This window comes from Drosophila montana, unplaced genomic scaffold, assembly GCF_035044405.1.
Source record: "Drosophila montana isolate Dmon_TW-CO22-7 unplaced genomic scaffold, ASM3504440v1 contig_3438_1, whole genome shotgun sequence".
Taxonomy (NCBI): Eukaryota; Metazoa; Arthropoda; class Insecta; order Diptera; family Drosophilidae; genus Drosophila; species Drosophila montana.
The window spans coordinates 546135-560983 of record NW_026998322.1 but is presented as its reverse complement, the minus strand read 5'-3'; the positions used below and the strand labels follow the sequence as shown (position 1 = coordinate 560983).

The following is a 14849-nucleotide window of genomic DNA, read 5'->3' as shown; positions in this document are numbered from 1 at the left end:
TAAATAGAGTGAAAAGCTATATGGAGTGTCTATACTTAAAGAGAAAAGGGATAACTAACAGCAGGAAAAGCTAATTATACAAATAGGGACATTACAGTACATTTAACAGCAACTGTAAACTGAACATTATAACTTCTGTTAAGTTTACAGCACTGTTTTTAGTTTGTTTGTTAGTTAACAGCGAACTGCTGCTTCTAAGACCTGCTTTTATAAACTGTTAAATAATAGGAATCTTTACTTGCCTTTAAACTGATTTTCTGCTGCTCTAACTGCTACTTTCTGTTCACATCCTGTTTTGTCTTTTCCATTAGCTTTCTCTCCCTTCCTCCTCCTTTGGTCGGGCCTGCCTCGTCGTGTGACTTTCAAATCGCTTAAATTGCCTGTAGAAAGTCAAGCGAAGAGTCTTTCGCATTGGCATAAGCTGTCTCCCAGTTGCACCTGACGCTTCCGCAGCTGCTGCTGCGCCCAGCGGCAATGTCAAGATGTCGTGGTGCAGCCCACTGTCTTCCTGGCCTGCATCTGATGCACAATGGCAAATTGTTGCATCCGTTTTCTTTTAGCTTTTTAAAAGCACGCACACACACTCATACAGAAGGGCTGCCACCATGCATTCACATTTGCATGCGCGGTGGTTGCCCCAGCTCCCATTCTCCTGCTGTTGCTCCTCGAGCAGTTCCTGCAATGACTGTTTCCTGCAACACACACCAGCACACACCAGCACACACACAACTATACACACTCACATAGAGCCGCTTATGTTGTTTGCTTTCGTTTTGCATTGTGTTGTTGCTGCCTTTTGCACCGCAAATTGCCTTTAATTCATTTTCCGCAATTACCGTAGGCGCAACTGTGGCCATTGGGCAACATTGAGCAATGGGCGTGGCGCACTCATTATCATGCATGTCAACTAGAACAGGCAACGTCCTGCCCTTTTTCTCCTCATACTGTCTGCATTTTTCCACATGTGATGCGCATTCCATTTGCATGCCTTGAGGGCCAGTTTGAGTTCAATTCACATCTCCATATAAATGAGACCTGTTCTCTGCAAACGCCCCTCCCCCTTGCTTGTCCCACCGCCCATCGTTTTAAGCGCATTAAGTGGCCCACAGTTGTGCAGCTCACTTTGGGCCAGGTTCGAGTGCTGCCTGTTGAGGTCAACGCTGATCAATGTCAATCGGCGTGCTACGTGAGCACCGATGCAGTCGATTTCCTCGTCGAATAGCTCCAGTGCGGCCATCACAGTCGCATGTAATTAACGAGCCAAAGTAAACAGACAGGCTACAGCAGCAATAAAGTCGTAGCCGGGAGATGGCGAGCTAAAGAAAGATGGCATTAGAGATGATTCCAGTCAGTTACAGCTTAACCAGCAATCTTTAGGAAACCAATCTTTATCTTGATAAATTATGATCACAAATGTATGTATAGTAAGTCCATAATTGGGGCGCTTTCTAGTCATACACACGCATTTAATGCTTCATCCGATTCAATAGCTTAGTAGATATAGGCATGTCCACCAGAGATCAGTCCAGAGTGCAGTTCATCTTCCTATGCCAAGAAGCAACCCATGTGTGGCGCAGGCAAGCAGGGCCTACTACAAGTCGGAACGGTGACAATGTCAACTGCAAGCGTGCAGCGTGTAACGGGAATTGGAAATGGTTGCGACTACGTCCAGACCTTGCGGGTGGCTTGTTACGCTGCCGCCTGCTGCACATTTTGGTTGCCTCGCTGCGCGCCATTTTCAATTTACTGACGCTGTCATGGCCGGAAGACAAATGCAAGAGTATGTTTGAGTGTGTGCGTGTGTGTGTGTGTGCGCCTGCTGGCGTGTTGTGATTGCGGACTGTTGCTTCACTTGAGAGGCGCCAAGTCGCTGACCCGCTGCCGAATGCAAACGGAGCCGGACACGGACAAGGGCGCGGACGCGGACACGAACTCGCATAGAATCCGGCACAGGGTGCTTCTATTTTTCTTGCGCCACTTTTTTGCTCAACTGTTGCGAACAGTTTGTATTTTTATTTCGTTCTCGTTTTTGTTCTGTTACATTGCCGTCTGTTGTAATTGTTGCTAAAGCAGCGCCAGGCAACAGAAATTGCAGCAACTGTAATAACAAAATGGCCCCCGGAGTTGTTGCCGTTGCCGTTGCCATACACACACACACACACACACACACATACTCACACATAAACACACCGCACCGCACACACACATACTGGCTGAGATAGGAGTGGGCGCTGGGAGGTGGGAAGTGTGCGCATGTAACATATTTCCAGCTTGACTTATTTTGACTTTGTATGTTTCCCCTTTAGCCAGAGTCAGAGTCGGAGGCACAGAGCCAGAGTCAGAGTCAGTCTTCAAGTACGCCCCACTAGCTGGCAGCCACCCGCAGCCACGCCCACTTTATTGTAGTTTGCTGCAGTAAATGGCAAAGTTTATTCAACGCAAAATGTGCAATGAGAATGTGCGGCGTATCCTCTGCTTCCCATTGCCAGTGCTTGTCTATGTAGGCGAGGGCGAGGGCGTGAGGCGTGGCTGCACTAACGTTGCACACTGATTTCCTGTTGCATTTCCTGCCTCAAAATGAGTGAGTGTGTGTGTGTGCGTGCGCGTGTGCGCGTGTGTGTGTGTGTGAGCTACTCTGATGCAGCGTAATAAAATTAAATCGAATTTGGGGCACTCTTAACGGAAATTTGAAATTAACCTGCAAAATATATTTTCAACAGTTGCTTTTGCCAAAATTGATTTAGCAAAATTTATTGAATTTTATTTAGGGCAATGTTTCAAGTTTCGCCGCTTAGCTGCAGTTGTGCTGTTGCCCAAATCGAAAGTGTTTATTGCCGGAATTTAATAAAGCCGATCACTTGAACTGAAGTAAAATACTTGGAGAGGCATGCCAAATTGTGCTGATAGGGATTGCCCAACTAGGCGTTACCCTGCAGTTGGCCTTGAGAAGCTTCCCTATATACCTATACCATATAAATAGGAAATTGTCTGGATCGAAAAGAATATAGCTCTGAGGCTTAGAGTACCTACAGCTCCTGCTTTGCTGCCTGTTGCATAGATGTCTTTAAGTACTGCCAGCCTATATACACCAATATTAATTTGCAAGAGGGTATAAAAGCTGCTTTGTCTTGATTTCCACAATAGAATTAAAACAAAGATGGAAATTCTTATGCCGTACACAATTATGAAAATTGCACTTTGAAAAAGTATTTGAAATAGTTTTGTCCTATTTTCAAGCAACTTTGGCACATATTTTCACTTTTTGTTTAATTTTCATTATTAATTTATGCCATTTACTTAAGCTTTCAAAGGCGCATTCCATTTTGCAATTGCTTGACGAGAAACCTTTCAGTTGTGATGTGAGTCGCTTGGCAATTGGGTCAGGCAGCTGTCGGGTTGCGAATTGCCGGGTCGCAGCTGTTGCTGCTGCACTTTGCTCAACTGTTGACATTGTGATGAAATATCATCTTTTTGCTTCGGCTGATTTTTGAATGCTCCAGAAATCAATTTCAATAGCAGCAGCCAACAATGAAAATGAGTAGAGCGAAGCGCAACCATTTAAATGTTTCATACAATTTGCGACTCTCTCTCTCTCACACACACGCGTTCTCTCTCGCTCTCTATACCTGACGCCTTCACTCACACTTTCTCTTAGTGCTGCGCTGCGGTTGTCTATTGTCTTTTTTGTGAACAATGGCAGGTGTCATGCAGCCATTGCCACGAAAGGACTGCCTGTGCAGGTTAAGATCCCTTTGTGCATTTTACGCGGAATTACACAGCATAAGCAGCTGCCACACTATGCAACCCTTCACACCAACCCGCCCGCCCGTTCCTCCCACTTGACCGCAGTCCCACTCGCACCATGCGGCAAACGCCAGCAGGCGACTTGTCTGCTTTGTTGTGCCCACGTAGCGAGCGAACCTTGCTACCCATTCTGGCTAAAGGCAAACACAAGGCAATGGCAACGGCATTGGCAGCGGCAGCAGCACCGCCAACCAATTGCCTGCACACCTCCGCCCGCCGTCTGCCGCCCTTTGCCCGCCGACAGTTGATTTAAGCTGCACAAAAAAACTAAACAACGAACAGCACGACGACAACGAAGGCGGCTGCACAAACTGAGAAAATGAGAAAACGGGTAGGCAACTAAGAAAATGCATGAACAAAAGTAACTCATAATTAAGGCAACCCAGCCAAGCAGTCCACAGGATGCATAGGTAGCCCGGCCAAGTCGTGCAGGCAGCCGGAGAACCCACTCGTTGCCGCCAGGCAGGCAGCTCCTTCTGTTCATATGGCAAAAGCCAGCATATTGTTGCCTACTTTTTTGGCTATGCTACTAAGTAGTTCGCATAAGAGATGGGTATACTGATTAAGGACTAGTTCCAATCAAATGAACTAGTTCGACTGCTCGGTTTAAGAGCAAGGATGTAAAATAGATAATTGGAACAGATTCAATTTTCTATAACTAATTAACATAGTTTCACTTCATACCCTTTCATTCCATTTCATTCGGATCGTATCAGTCTTTAATTTATATCACTAGAACTTACTTGGAACTAGTTCATAACGAAACGCCTTCATTTAACTAAACAGTGCCGTGAACTAGTTCGGAGTGTGCCTGGCATCGTGGGGCTCAGTTTGCTCGTGCGCTATTTCCCATAGACTCGTATAGTCGTAGTCGTATATATTTTTGATATGCTTCAGCAAACACCTGCAACGTCTCAACAACAATGAGAAATATTGTTAAGTAAACTGCACAAAGGAGCACAGCGGAACGGGCGGGGGGTGTGGGTGCAGTTTTTGGTGCATTAGCGGCAAGTGCGTTGAGCTCCCCCCCCAACTGCTGTGCCCTCCTCTCTCTCGCCGTCAAGCTAAGGTGCACTCTTTATTGTTTATGTTTGGCTTTAGCGCTGCATTGTTGTGCTGTGTGTGTGTGTGTGTGTGTGGGAGTGTGTGTGTGTGTGCTGTTAATGCATTGCCTTGGCTAGGACATGCAATCTGCATTTGCGACGAGTCAGAGTCCGCTCGCCTGCACCTGCACCTGCTCCAGCCTGATCCTCATCCTCGGCTTGAGCCTTGACTTTTGGCAGTCGCCGGATGTGAAATTCATGGAAGCTGCAAATCATGGCAATTGCCGTTGGCCACCTCGGACAGGGTTTCTTTTATTATTATTGTTGGCCCGTGGCACTTGGCTGATATATGAATGCCAGTTATTGAAATAACGAAATGAATATTAATAATGCAAGAGGCCTCCTGCGGGGCCGTCCTACATGGCGTATGCACAATATTTCCATTAGGGACTGCAATCGTTTGTCAATTTGCTGGCCACATAAATCACTTGGCCGTGGAGGCAATGAGTCGCCTTAAACCCAATTAACCCATTAGGAGCGCGCGTCTTAGCCATTTGATGCGGCTGCCTAGAATGCAATTAAAAGATGCAACCAACAAGGAAGACATCGCCTCGGAGTCTTGTGCCTCACTCACATTTAATTTTTATGTGGCCAAAAGGACGAGGCGCCACGAGAACAAGATGCACAAGTGGATGTGGAAGAAGCAGAAAGTAATAACTGCGCATTGCCATTATTTATGTTTATGTCCGCACTACATCATCTTCAAATGTCCAGAGCCAGGGTGCGCCAGGCACCTCCCGCAGCACCGCGCTCCCTTTGGGCCATAAAAAACAAGTGCCGGCGGACAAGTTGTGTGCAGTTGTACAGAGCGGGCAAATGTCTAGATCGTCGCTGTATTGCGGCTGAATCTGCTGGCGTGTGGGCGGCTTCTTTGGGTGGTTGGCGACGTTTAACTGCCGCAGTTTGAGTGCCGTTGAACTAATTTCCGCCGCCATCTACAGTGCAATGGATGCAGCATGGATGCTGCCGGCGGATGCACTGTAGCACAGCCTCCACTGCCTGCGCCTGCCCTGGCCTGGGCTGGTCTTCTGCAATTGCGGCATTTCTATGGTACTCGCATTTGTCATTGAAGCGCTCGCTAATTTGACATAAATTTTAAATGCTCTGATGCAGAATGCGGTAAGCCAAAGGCAATGCCTAAGATCTTAACCGCTCCGAGATGAGTAATCCGACAGCCCAGCCACATGGCTGGATGATGTGATGCCAGGCAAGTAAAGGAAATAGACAAACATAATATATCCTAAATATATTCAAATTAGTTACGACTCCATTAACAGTACATGGTTTAAATAAAATGTCTTACAATTAGTTTGATTGATTATTCTATCTGCCTTACCCTAAGCTATTTTTGGTGAACGCACTCTATAAAAACAGAGTGTGGAATTATAGAAAGAGAGCAAAACTGTTCTACTTCGAAATTCCAAAAATTATTCTTACAATAAACTGAAACTTAAGTCAACCTAGTTGTCCAATAAATAGCTTGGTATAACAAACTTTTTATGTAAACCCAGCCGCAAAGTACAAATAACTTAAGCCCCAATTATTTCATTTACCCAACTATATTTGGTAGATGACAATTTTGGGTATATACAAATATAGCCCGCATCTTGTATAAAAATATGAATGGCTTGCCATATTTTCAGTACAGCGGGCAACAGTAAATTTAAATTAAACTTAAAGAGAAAGATGGGATATATATATATATACACTGCCGTTCAACTGAATAGGTTCATGATCACCGAGGTAAGAATTGGGCTGTAATTCCTATACCAATGTTCCGATTTACATGAAATTTTTTTTCTATAACTCTCTGATCTTATATTAATTAGATGTCAAAGTATGATTTTCATAAACTTAATATTTATTGCTTGTTTATTTTTTCTTCTGAAAGAGTAACAAAATTAATGCTTTATTTTCGTTCATCTGAATAGGTTCAACATATTAAAATTAAAATTAATTAAAAATTTAAGCTCATTTTCACATTTTTTGCTGTTTACTTATAGGCTAGTATATTTTTAAAGAAATTTCAATAGATTTTAATAGTGTGTGAATCCTCCCTTTGTTGAAATAACTTCAAATACCCGGTTGGGTAGGGAGCTATACAAATTTTCCAGGATTTGCAATGAAATTGTTGTCCAGGCCGCTTTAATCGCCGCAACTAAAGTTTCTTTGCAGTCGAATTGTCTGCCTCCTTCATATACCTTGCGCGATAACAACCCCCACACATTTTCCATTATATTAAGGTCAGGCGAATATGGAGGCCATTCAAGCAAGTCCACCTTTTGAGCCTTAATCCATTCTTTTACCACCCTAGCAGTATGAATGGGGGCGTTATCGTGTTGGTAAGTCCATTGAATAGAGTGAAAAATATTTGTAAAGTGAGGAAACGCCTTCTGAATTATGGATTTATAGGTTATCGCGTTCATTCTGGAAGATACAAATTCAAGGTCGCATGTGCCATAGATTGATACCGATCCCCAAACCATAACGCCTCTAAATTGAATTTCTTTTCGTCGGAAAATAGAACGTTGCGCCACTCCTTCGTCCAGCTCATGTGCTTGCGCGCAAATTGCAGTCGTGAAGCTTTACGTGCATCATTTAAAGGTGGTTTTTTTTTAAGTTTCAATCTTTTTAAATGATCAGCCGACAAAATCACACGTCTAACTGTTGACACACTTGCTTTAATACCACAAATTTCTTTAATTTTGGGTGCTGAGAGATGCGAATTGGACCCAGCTCGAACAATATGCCTCCTGTCTGTCGCAGTGGTTGCGTATTTGACTCCGCCCTTCATATTTTTATCATATTCGGCTTTGTTTCTTAAAAAATTACTAACAACATTTTGGCTTCTTCCAATTTTTTGAGCGATTTTGCGATGGCTAAGACCACTTTCATGATAGGCTTCGATTTGGCCTCTTTCGTAGTCGGATAATTGCGCTCCGCGACCAATTTTTCATTAAATATGAAGTAAATATATTAATTTATAAATTTACAAAAAAATTTTGTCGTTATATCGCCGAATTTCATCACAAACACAAAATCATTCAGCTGAACCTATTCACTTGAACCAAAAAATTGCATAGAATTTAACGAACGTGATATGAAAACAGAATGTGCAAAGTAACGGTACTTGGCAAACTTGACTTTACAAGCGCCTACCGATTGGCACAAATATAACGTTGTAATAAAATACAAAAAACATGTGTACATTCAATATGTATTAAGAAAATCATGAAAATGCAAGCAAAATTATGTGAACCTATTCAGTTGATCGGCAGTGTATATGTATCTATTATTTTCTTATACAGTCCCAAAATTGATATTTTTGCATTATTCGAGTCTCTTCAAGAAACCTCTCAAAATATGTTAATCATACATATAATTGAATATATTTATGCAGCTCGTATGCAAAATACTTTTGAGCAAAACCAACATAAAATCAATAAACTTTCCAAAAGTGAACCAATAAACTTAACAGCTGACAAAACTTTTAACACCTCAAGTGACCCCACGTCCGCCCGCGCACCTACAAAATAGAACATCAAACTAAAAGTTTGCTTTAGAAATTTCATGCTCCAAAAGAAACACAAAAATCAACTTAAGAAATGCAAAAGAGTACATGATTTCAAATTGACATAAATATACGTATATACAAATAAAAACTGAGATGAGAATTCAAAAAGAAACTGGGCAATCGGCAAGGCTTTTGTTGCTGCTCGGGCGGCTGGGCAGAAGGGGCAGAAGGGGAGAAGGGGAGCGCAAGGCAGTGAAATGAAGTGAATTCAAGTGAAGTTGTCCGTTGACGGTGGCTCTTGTTAGTCTTTGACTTTGACAGTTTTTCGGTCGTTGCACAGCCTTTTTTATCGTTATAGTTATAGTTATTGTTGCTGCTGTTGTCAAATTGGCAACACGAAACGATTGAAGCGAACTTTTTGTAAACAGCGTCGAAAAATAAGAAATGTGCAATACAACAAATATGGTCGGTCGGCACAAAAAAAGTCACGGCTGGGCAGCTATTTGAAATTAGTTCGCTATTAGCCCTTTTGTAAAACTGACGACGTGATTAGCGACCCGGTTTTTGTGGCCATTGTCTGGGGCCTTACACGTGCGAGGCGTTGAAGGGCGTTCGGTCGAGAGCCCGGTTGCTAGAAAAAGCGCACCGTTAGTTGGGTTCGTTGCCATAGCTAATGCAGTTTTTTCCTCTTCTTTTTGTTAGCATTAGGGAAAAGTGTTTTATTTTGGCAAGCTTTGCTCTTTAATCTTACAAGTCACGCACTGATTTTGCAATTTGCATGCAGCGACCGCTAGATGGCGCCAGCAACGGCACGTATCTGCCGCACTCCCGAGCAGCAACAATCAATATTTGAATTTCCATTCGCATTTCCAGGCAGCACTAGCTAAAAAAATTACGCAAAATTTTACGCAAACACAAGTTTCATAATTTACTCAGCTTTTAATAAAAATGTACAATTGGCATTTGCATTCAAATATTTCTACAAGTGGCATTTTTAATAGCTGCTCACATGTCGTATGCGTAATATCTATACGCACTTTGAACTGAATTTGAAATGGTAAAAGCAAATCGTTATTTAATACGCTCGATTGACATTGCTCTAGAAATTGATGGTTATTTCGATACGAGTAGCAAAAGTTTTAATTTACAAAATTGCAAAGGATTTCCATTTAGCATTTAGAAATTAAATCTGTTAGCTTTCAATTGCTCATGCAGACAAATATCGAAATAAAGAATTTGTGAAAAGTAATGAATAATTTCCTTACGGAAAATGGAGACTGTTAAGAGGAGGAGCCAGATGTAGAACAGAGGCAGGGGCTTGGGAATATATGGGGGATTGTCTTTAATTTAAGTAAAGTAAAGTTTAATTATTGAAAATGTCAGATCGTCTTATCCGAGAGTGTAACCAAGCTTCAATAAACTTTGCTATTGATAACAAACTTCAATAACATAAGCCTCAATGTGCTTAGAATATAATGCTTAGCTACATCTAACAATTATCACTAGCACTTATCACCTTCACGTTAACAAGCACCTATTCATAATAGATATATTATTATTAATTACTGAAAGACTTTGGCACAGTAAAAAACAATCCGCTTTTTTTATCTTTTCCGATTATTTTACAATAGTGTACCGTGCTCTTCTTAACATCTTCACAGCAGTATAAACTGCCATTATTAATCGCAACAATAAACTCGCTTTCCTTTTACCTCTGCTTGCCTTTGTTTGAGCCCCTTTTGTTGCCTGTCACTGTCAACGCATTGATATCGATAACGCTCACTGGGCCAACACGCCCACGATGGGCGTTTTAAATGCATGCATGCATGCATGCATGCGCACATACACACACACACACACACACACACGCTAGCTTTCATGGACGCACACATGCTCAGAAAGATACTTGTATGCATACATTCATTGCATAAAGCCCCAAACAACTTTTTTATGCTCCATTGTGTTATAAATATTCATAAAAGCGCGCAATTTTTCTTTTTTTTTCGCCTTTTGCGGGTGCCCGCCCACAACTAAAGCCTTGATTTCTTGCATTTCGCTTTGTTGCTTTACTATGCTATACCATGCTACACTATGCTCATGCCAAATACCTAGCCAATATGCCACGCCCCGCCCCCTGAACGCCTTTCGCTTTGCTGCAACCGCAAACTATGCTTCTAATGCCGCGCTGGCATAAATTTAAAGCAGCAGCTGCGGTTTTTCACTGCTCGCACTGCTCGCTCGATATTTGCACGTTGAATGCGGTGCGGTGCGGAGCGGAGCGGTCCTGGTGGGGGTGGCGGGGGTGGCGGGGGGTGTTTACATGATACACTGATACCAGCAGCAGAAGCAGCAGTAGCAGCAGCAGCTACAAACTAACCGGGTCCCGGCTTTAAGGCAAAGCATTTTATGCTGCTAATTGATTTTTCAAACCCAATTTTGTTTTAGCTGCATTGCTGGCTCTGCGCTTTTGTTTGGCATTCAATTAACGGGAATTTGCATTTTATCTAAAAACACACTATATCAATATTCACACACCCACACTAACACACACAGCTGCTTACTCTTTACCCCAGCATTGAGCACAATTTGATCGTAAGTTGCACAAAAATATTCTTTTTAAGCTGCGCACTTCTGCTTCTGGCACAATTTAGCAGCTTATTTGGCATTGTTGAGTGCTGAATCAATAAGCAGGTAAAACATTGTTTATCTAGTAGTGTGAACGTTTTTTATTACAACACTTAACTTTGATCTTTGAAATCAATCAAGTATGCGAATGTTTACTAGCTGGCGTCATTGCAAACAATTCGTCGCACAAATCAAATGAAAACAATATAAAATATAATTGAAAACTTAACTAGGGAGCTGTGATCTACAAGGTAAAAATCTACGAGGAATAAGCTCAAATTGTTCAGTGATATTAGTTGCAGAAATGCCAAAACTGTTATGAAAAGAGACTATTAAAAAAGCGCTGACTTTGATTTCCATATGCAATTATCAGAAATGTGTTAATATATGTCTACATTTTCACTTAAACCATGATTCTGGCTAAGCTAAACTAAACTTTTCAACTGGTTATTTGCTTTACGCTTTTCAGATTTGCGGCAATTACCATTTACCGTTTCATTATTCCCTATTTACCAGCTGCTTACAGCCAATTTGCTAATAACATAACAGAATTCAAAGTCAAATTTATGTGCATGAACTTAACCTCAACAGCTTTTGAGTTGCTTGCTGTTAATAAACGCTGCAGCTGGCCACACAGAGCAATGTTAAGGCTGCGCAGCGTCTGCTATTTACAGATCGAGCTGCAATCAAGCGGAACAATGCAACGCCTACATCGTTTAGATTGTCTGGACGAGACTTGAAAACGATTTTACGGCTGGCTACACAATATAAACTTATATTTAATAATAATTATTACAAAGGCAGGCGGCATCATAAAACTTGATGAGCCATGGTAGCATAATGCATGAGCTTGACCACAGAGATGACCACAGACAAGGCGCAATTGCAATTGCCAACAGGTTTCAAGGTCACGCGGCCGCAGCCGCAGCCGAAGCCGCAACCTAAAATTAACATTGGAACTGCAGTCAGTTACATGGCTCAAACCGGTTGAAGATCGGGCACTTTTTGCTGTTGCTGTCGCTGCTTCTTCTTAAGTTTGGCAATTACGAAATATACAGCATAAAAAAAAGGAATAAAAAAAAAAAAAACAATGCGATGACATTGAATTGTAAATGCAGGCGATAAAAGCCAAACACATAAAATTCAACCAAAATAAAAAAAGAAGAGTAAAGAAATCAGCAAAAAGAAGAAAAACCAGCAGAAGTAAATAAATGTAAGCCGCCGTCGGACGTACGATGCATGTGCAATTTGTTTGTGCAAAAAATAACAACACCAGCAACACCGACAACACACACAGATTACGTATACGCAGCGTCTGCCAATGTCCATATCAATGGTCAGTGTTTGGTAGCTGCTGCTGCTGCTGCTGCTTCTTCTTCGTCCGCTACCGCTGCTGTTAAAGACATTGACATTTTTTCCTTTACTTTGTTGTCGCCGTTTAATGCTTTTTATTTTCTACTTCTTCTGGTACATTTTACCATTCCCAACGCCGCATTACGTCACTTTCACTGTACTTTGCGGCTTAAGCCCCGCCCTGCCGCCCCCCCCCCTCTCCTATCTGTTTACCATTCATTGTTGTTGCTGTCCACTTTGTTGTTGTAGCTGCTGCTGCTGCTGCTGCTGCTGCTGAGCGTTGTTTGTACTTGTTATTTGTTGGTACAAACAAGCGAATTGCAATAAAAATACTCGCACTTTAATTTATGGCCGCTTGCATGCGACTCTCTTTGGGCTATGATTTATCTGAGATATGTATTTTCGGGTTCGCGTTTGTTTGCCCTGTTTTCTGTTTTCTGTTTGCCTCGCATAATTTATACGCGTTTACCCAGCCGAACTGTGTTTCTGGTTCAAGTTCATCAGCTGATTTCGGTTATCATTCTGTACGATTCTCATGAGTGCAGTTGCTTAAGTTGTTTCCATAAAAAAAATAAACTGAATAATGGTTTCGGCTTCCTGCTGCTACTCCCAAAATTTATTGTTTTAAGCTATGATAAATGGGCAGTATTATCTTGGACTCTACCTGCTAAGCGTAAGCAAAGTCATTCAATTTTGGATCTTCTCTGCTATGTTAATTTAAAAACTTGTTTGACACCTTGGGACACATTTTGAATTACACTTGAGCCAGTTTCAGCTCCAATCTTTGCACCAATATTCTACACACATTCATCAGTAAAGCTCACAAAAACTATATTAAATATAAGCCTTAATCACATTCAATCCATTTCACAATCACAGTTGAACCCATTCAACCCATTCATTGAGAATACACTCATAGAAATATATGGTATGGTCTATATCAACGCTTAAAGCCGTCAAAGTCGTCTTCAGGCTTGTCGTTGGTTCCAGGTTCCATGCTGGTTCCTTGCGTTTCGCTCTCCAGCTTCGTCTCAGGTATCTTCTTGCTGAACTTTAATTTGCAATTTAATAATCTGGTTACCTCCTCGTACACCTGCACCAGCTCGAATAGCAGAAAGTATCTGCCATCCTTGATGGGCCATGGAAAGAGACTGTCGTCGAAAAAGCCACGGTCCACGTAGTAAAAGCCCGGCATTAATGGACAGGATATTAGAAAGGTGGGCGGAATGAGGGAATCGCTCTGAAAATCATCTATGGTCATGTTGCGCATCGATTCAAGTGACTTGCAGAAATCCAAATTCTTCAATTTGAGCATCTCGAAGGTGTTTGTTCCGCCCGGCACATCGTCCAGCCGGCGTACAAAGATCTGCATTAGCAGTTTGCCGGGAAAATGCACCTTCACGGTCAAGTTATAGTTTATGGTCTCTCTATTTTCCAAGCTATAGCTGATAATTATATCGTTGGGCACAAATGACTTGGAGTAGAGCTGATCAATTTGCATATTTAGCTGGAGATGATATGCCATGCATTAAGATTAAACGAATTTTAAGCTGTTTTATGTAGGACTTACGCCAAGTACCTGAGCTGCAAACCAGGCTAAGCCCAGGAGCCCGCAATATGGACTCATAATCGTGCAGCCGGAGTAAAGTGCGGTTTATGCTTTGCATTTTAGAGTTTGCAAGCGACTCGTTCGACTCCAGCTCAGTCACGCCACGTCGCCTGACCTAATGGATTTGTTTGCTAACCACGTTGGGCATATTGAATGGCCACCCCGATTCCCCTAAGATTCTTATCAACTCATTTGTATTTCGGGTTAAACACAGCTCTGTGTACGGGGGGCGTATGCGTGATTTGTTTCGCTTTAACAGCTAAACAGTTTGCCAAAACAATTTGTATGTCTGTTGACAGAGTGTTCTACGATTTAGGCAAAGGTCGTCTGGGCTCTGACCCACATAAGCTGGCCACGTCCGTCTTATATGGCTATCATTGGTTCGGCATCATTTGCTGTCCAAAAATGAAATGAATGTTACGCACTTTTATATCTAATTCCCAGACACTTGCGACAGCTTTACGATCTTCAAACTGTCAACATGTGCGAAATACACGTTTATAGAGAGGGGCTCATAAATAAATTGCCAGCTCGAGCCACGCCCTTTTGGGGCGCCCATTGTAAACGAGCTAATTGAAATGCCCATGGGCACAAAACACCTCAACAAAAGCGTCGAGCGGTGCCCACAGACAACCCGACGACGCATGACGCTGATTTTGATCACGATGACTCGATCAAAAGCCATTCAGGCAATTTGTTGTCTAAGCCCAACAAGCTTCAAACATGTCTATTGCAGCTCACACCGCTTTTGGTATAATTTGCATAAATAGATACAATTATCTGTATGTTGGATTTACATCTTTTGGCGGCTTACTCAAATGTGCTAAGTCATGTGGTCAGC

The 14849-nt window shown here is 42.2% G+C and overlaps 1 protein-coding gene across 1 annotated transcript; it reads right to left on the bottom strand.

The window, feature by feature from the left end:
• Positions 1-13339: 13339 nt before the first annotated feature.
• LOC135434617 (uncharacterized) lies at positions 13340-14026 on the bottom strand. Its single transcript, XM_064691240.1, has 2 exons — positions 13970-14026; positions 13340-13906 (listed from the first exon to the last, which is right to left on the bottom strand). Exons 1-2 carry the CDS (start codon positions 14024-14026, stop codon positions 13340-13342), a joined length of 624 nt encoding a protein of 207 aa, XP_064547310.1.
• Positions 14027-14849: the final 823 nt, after the last annotated feature.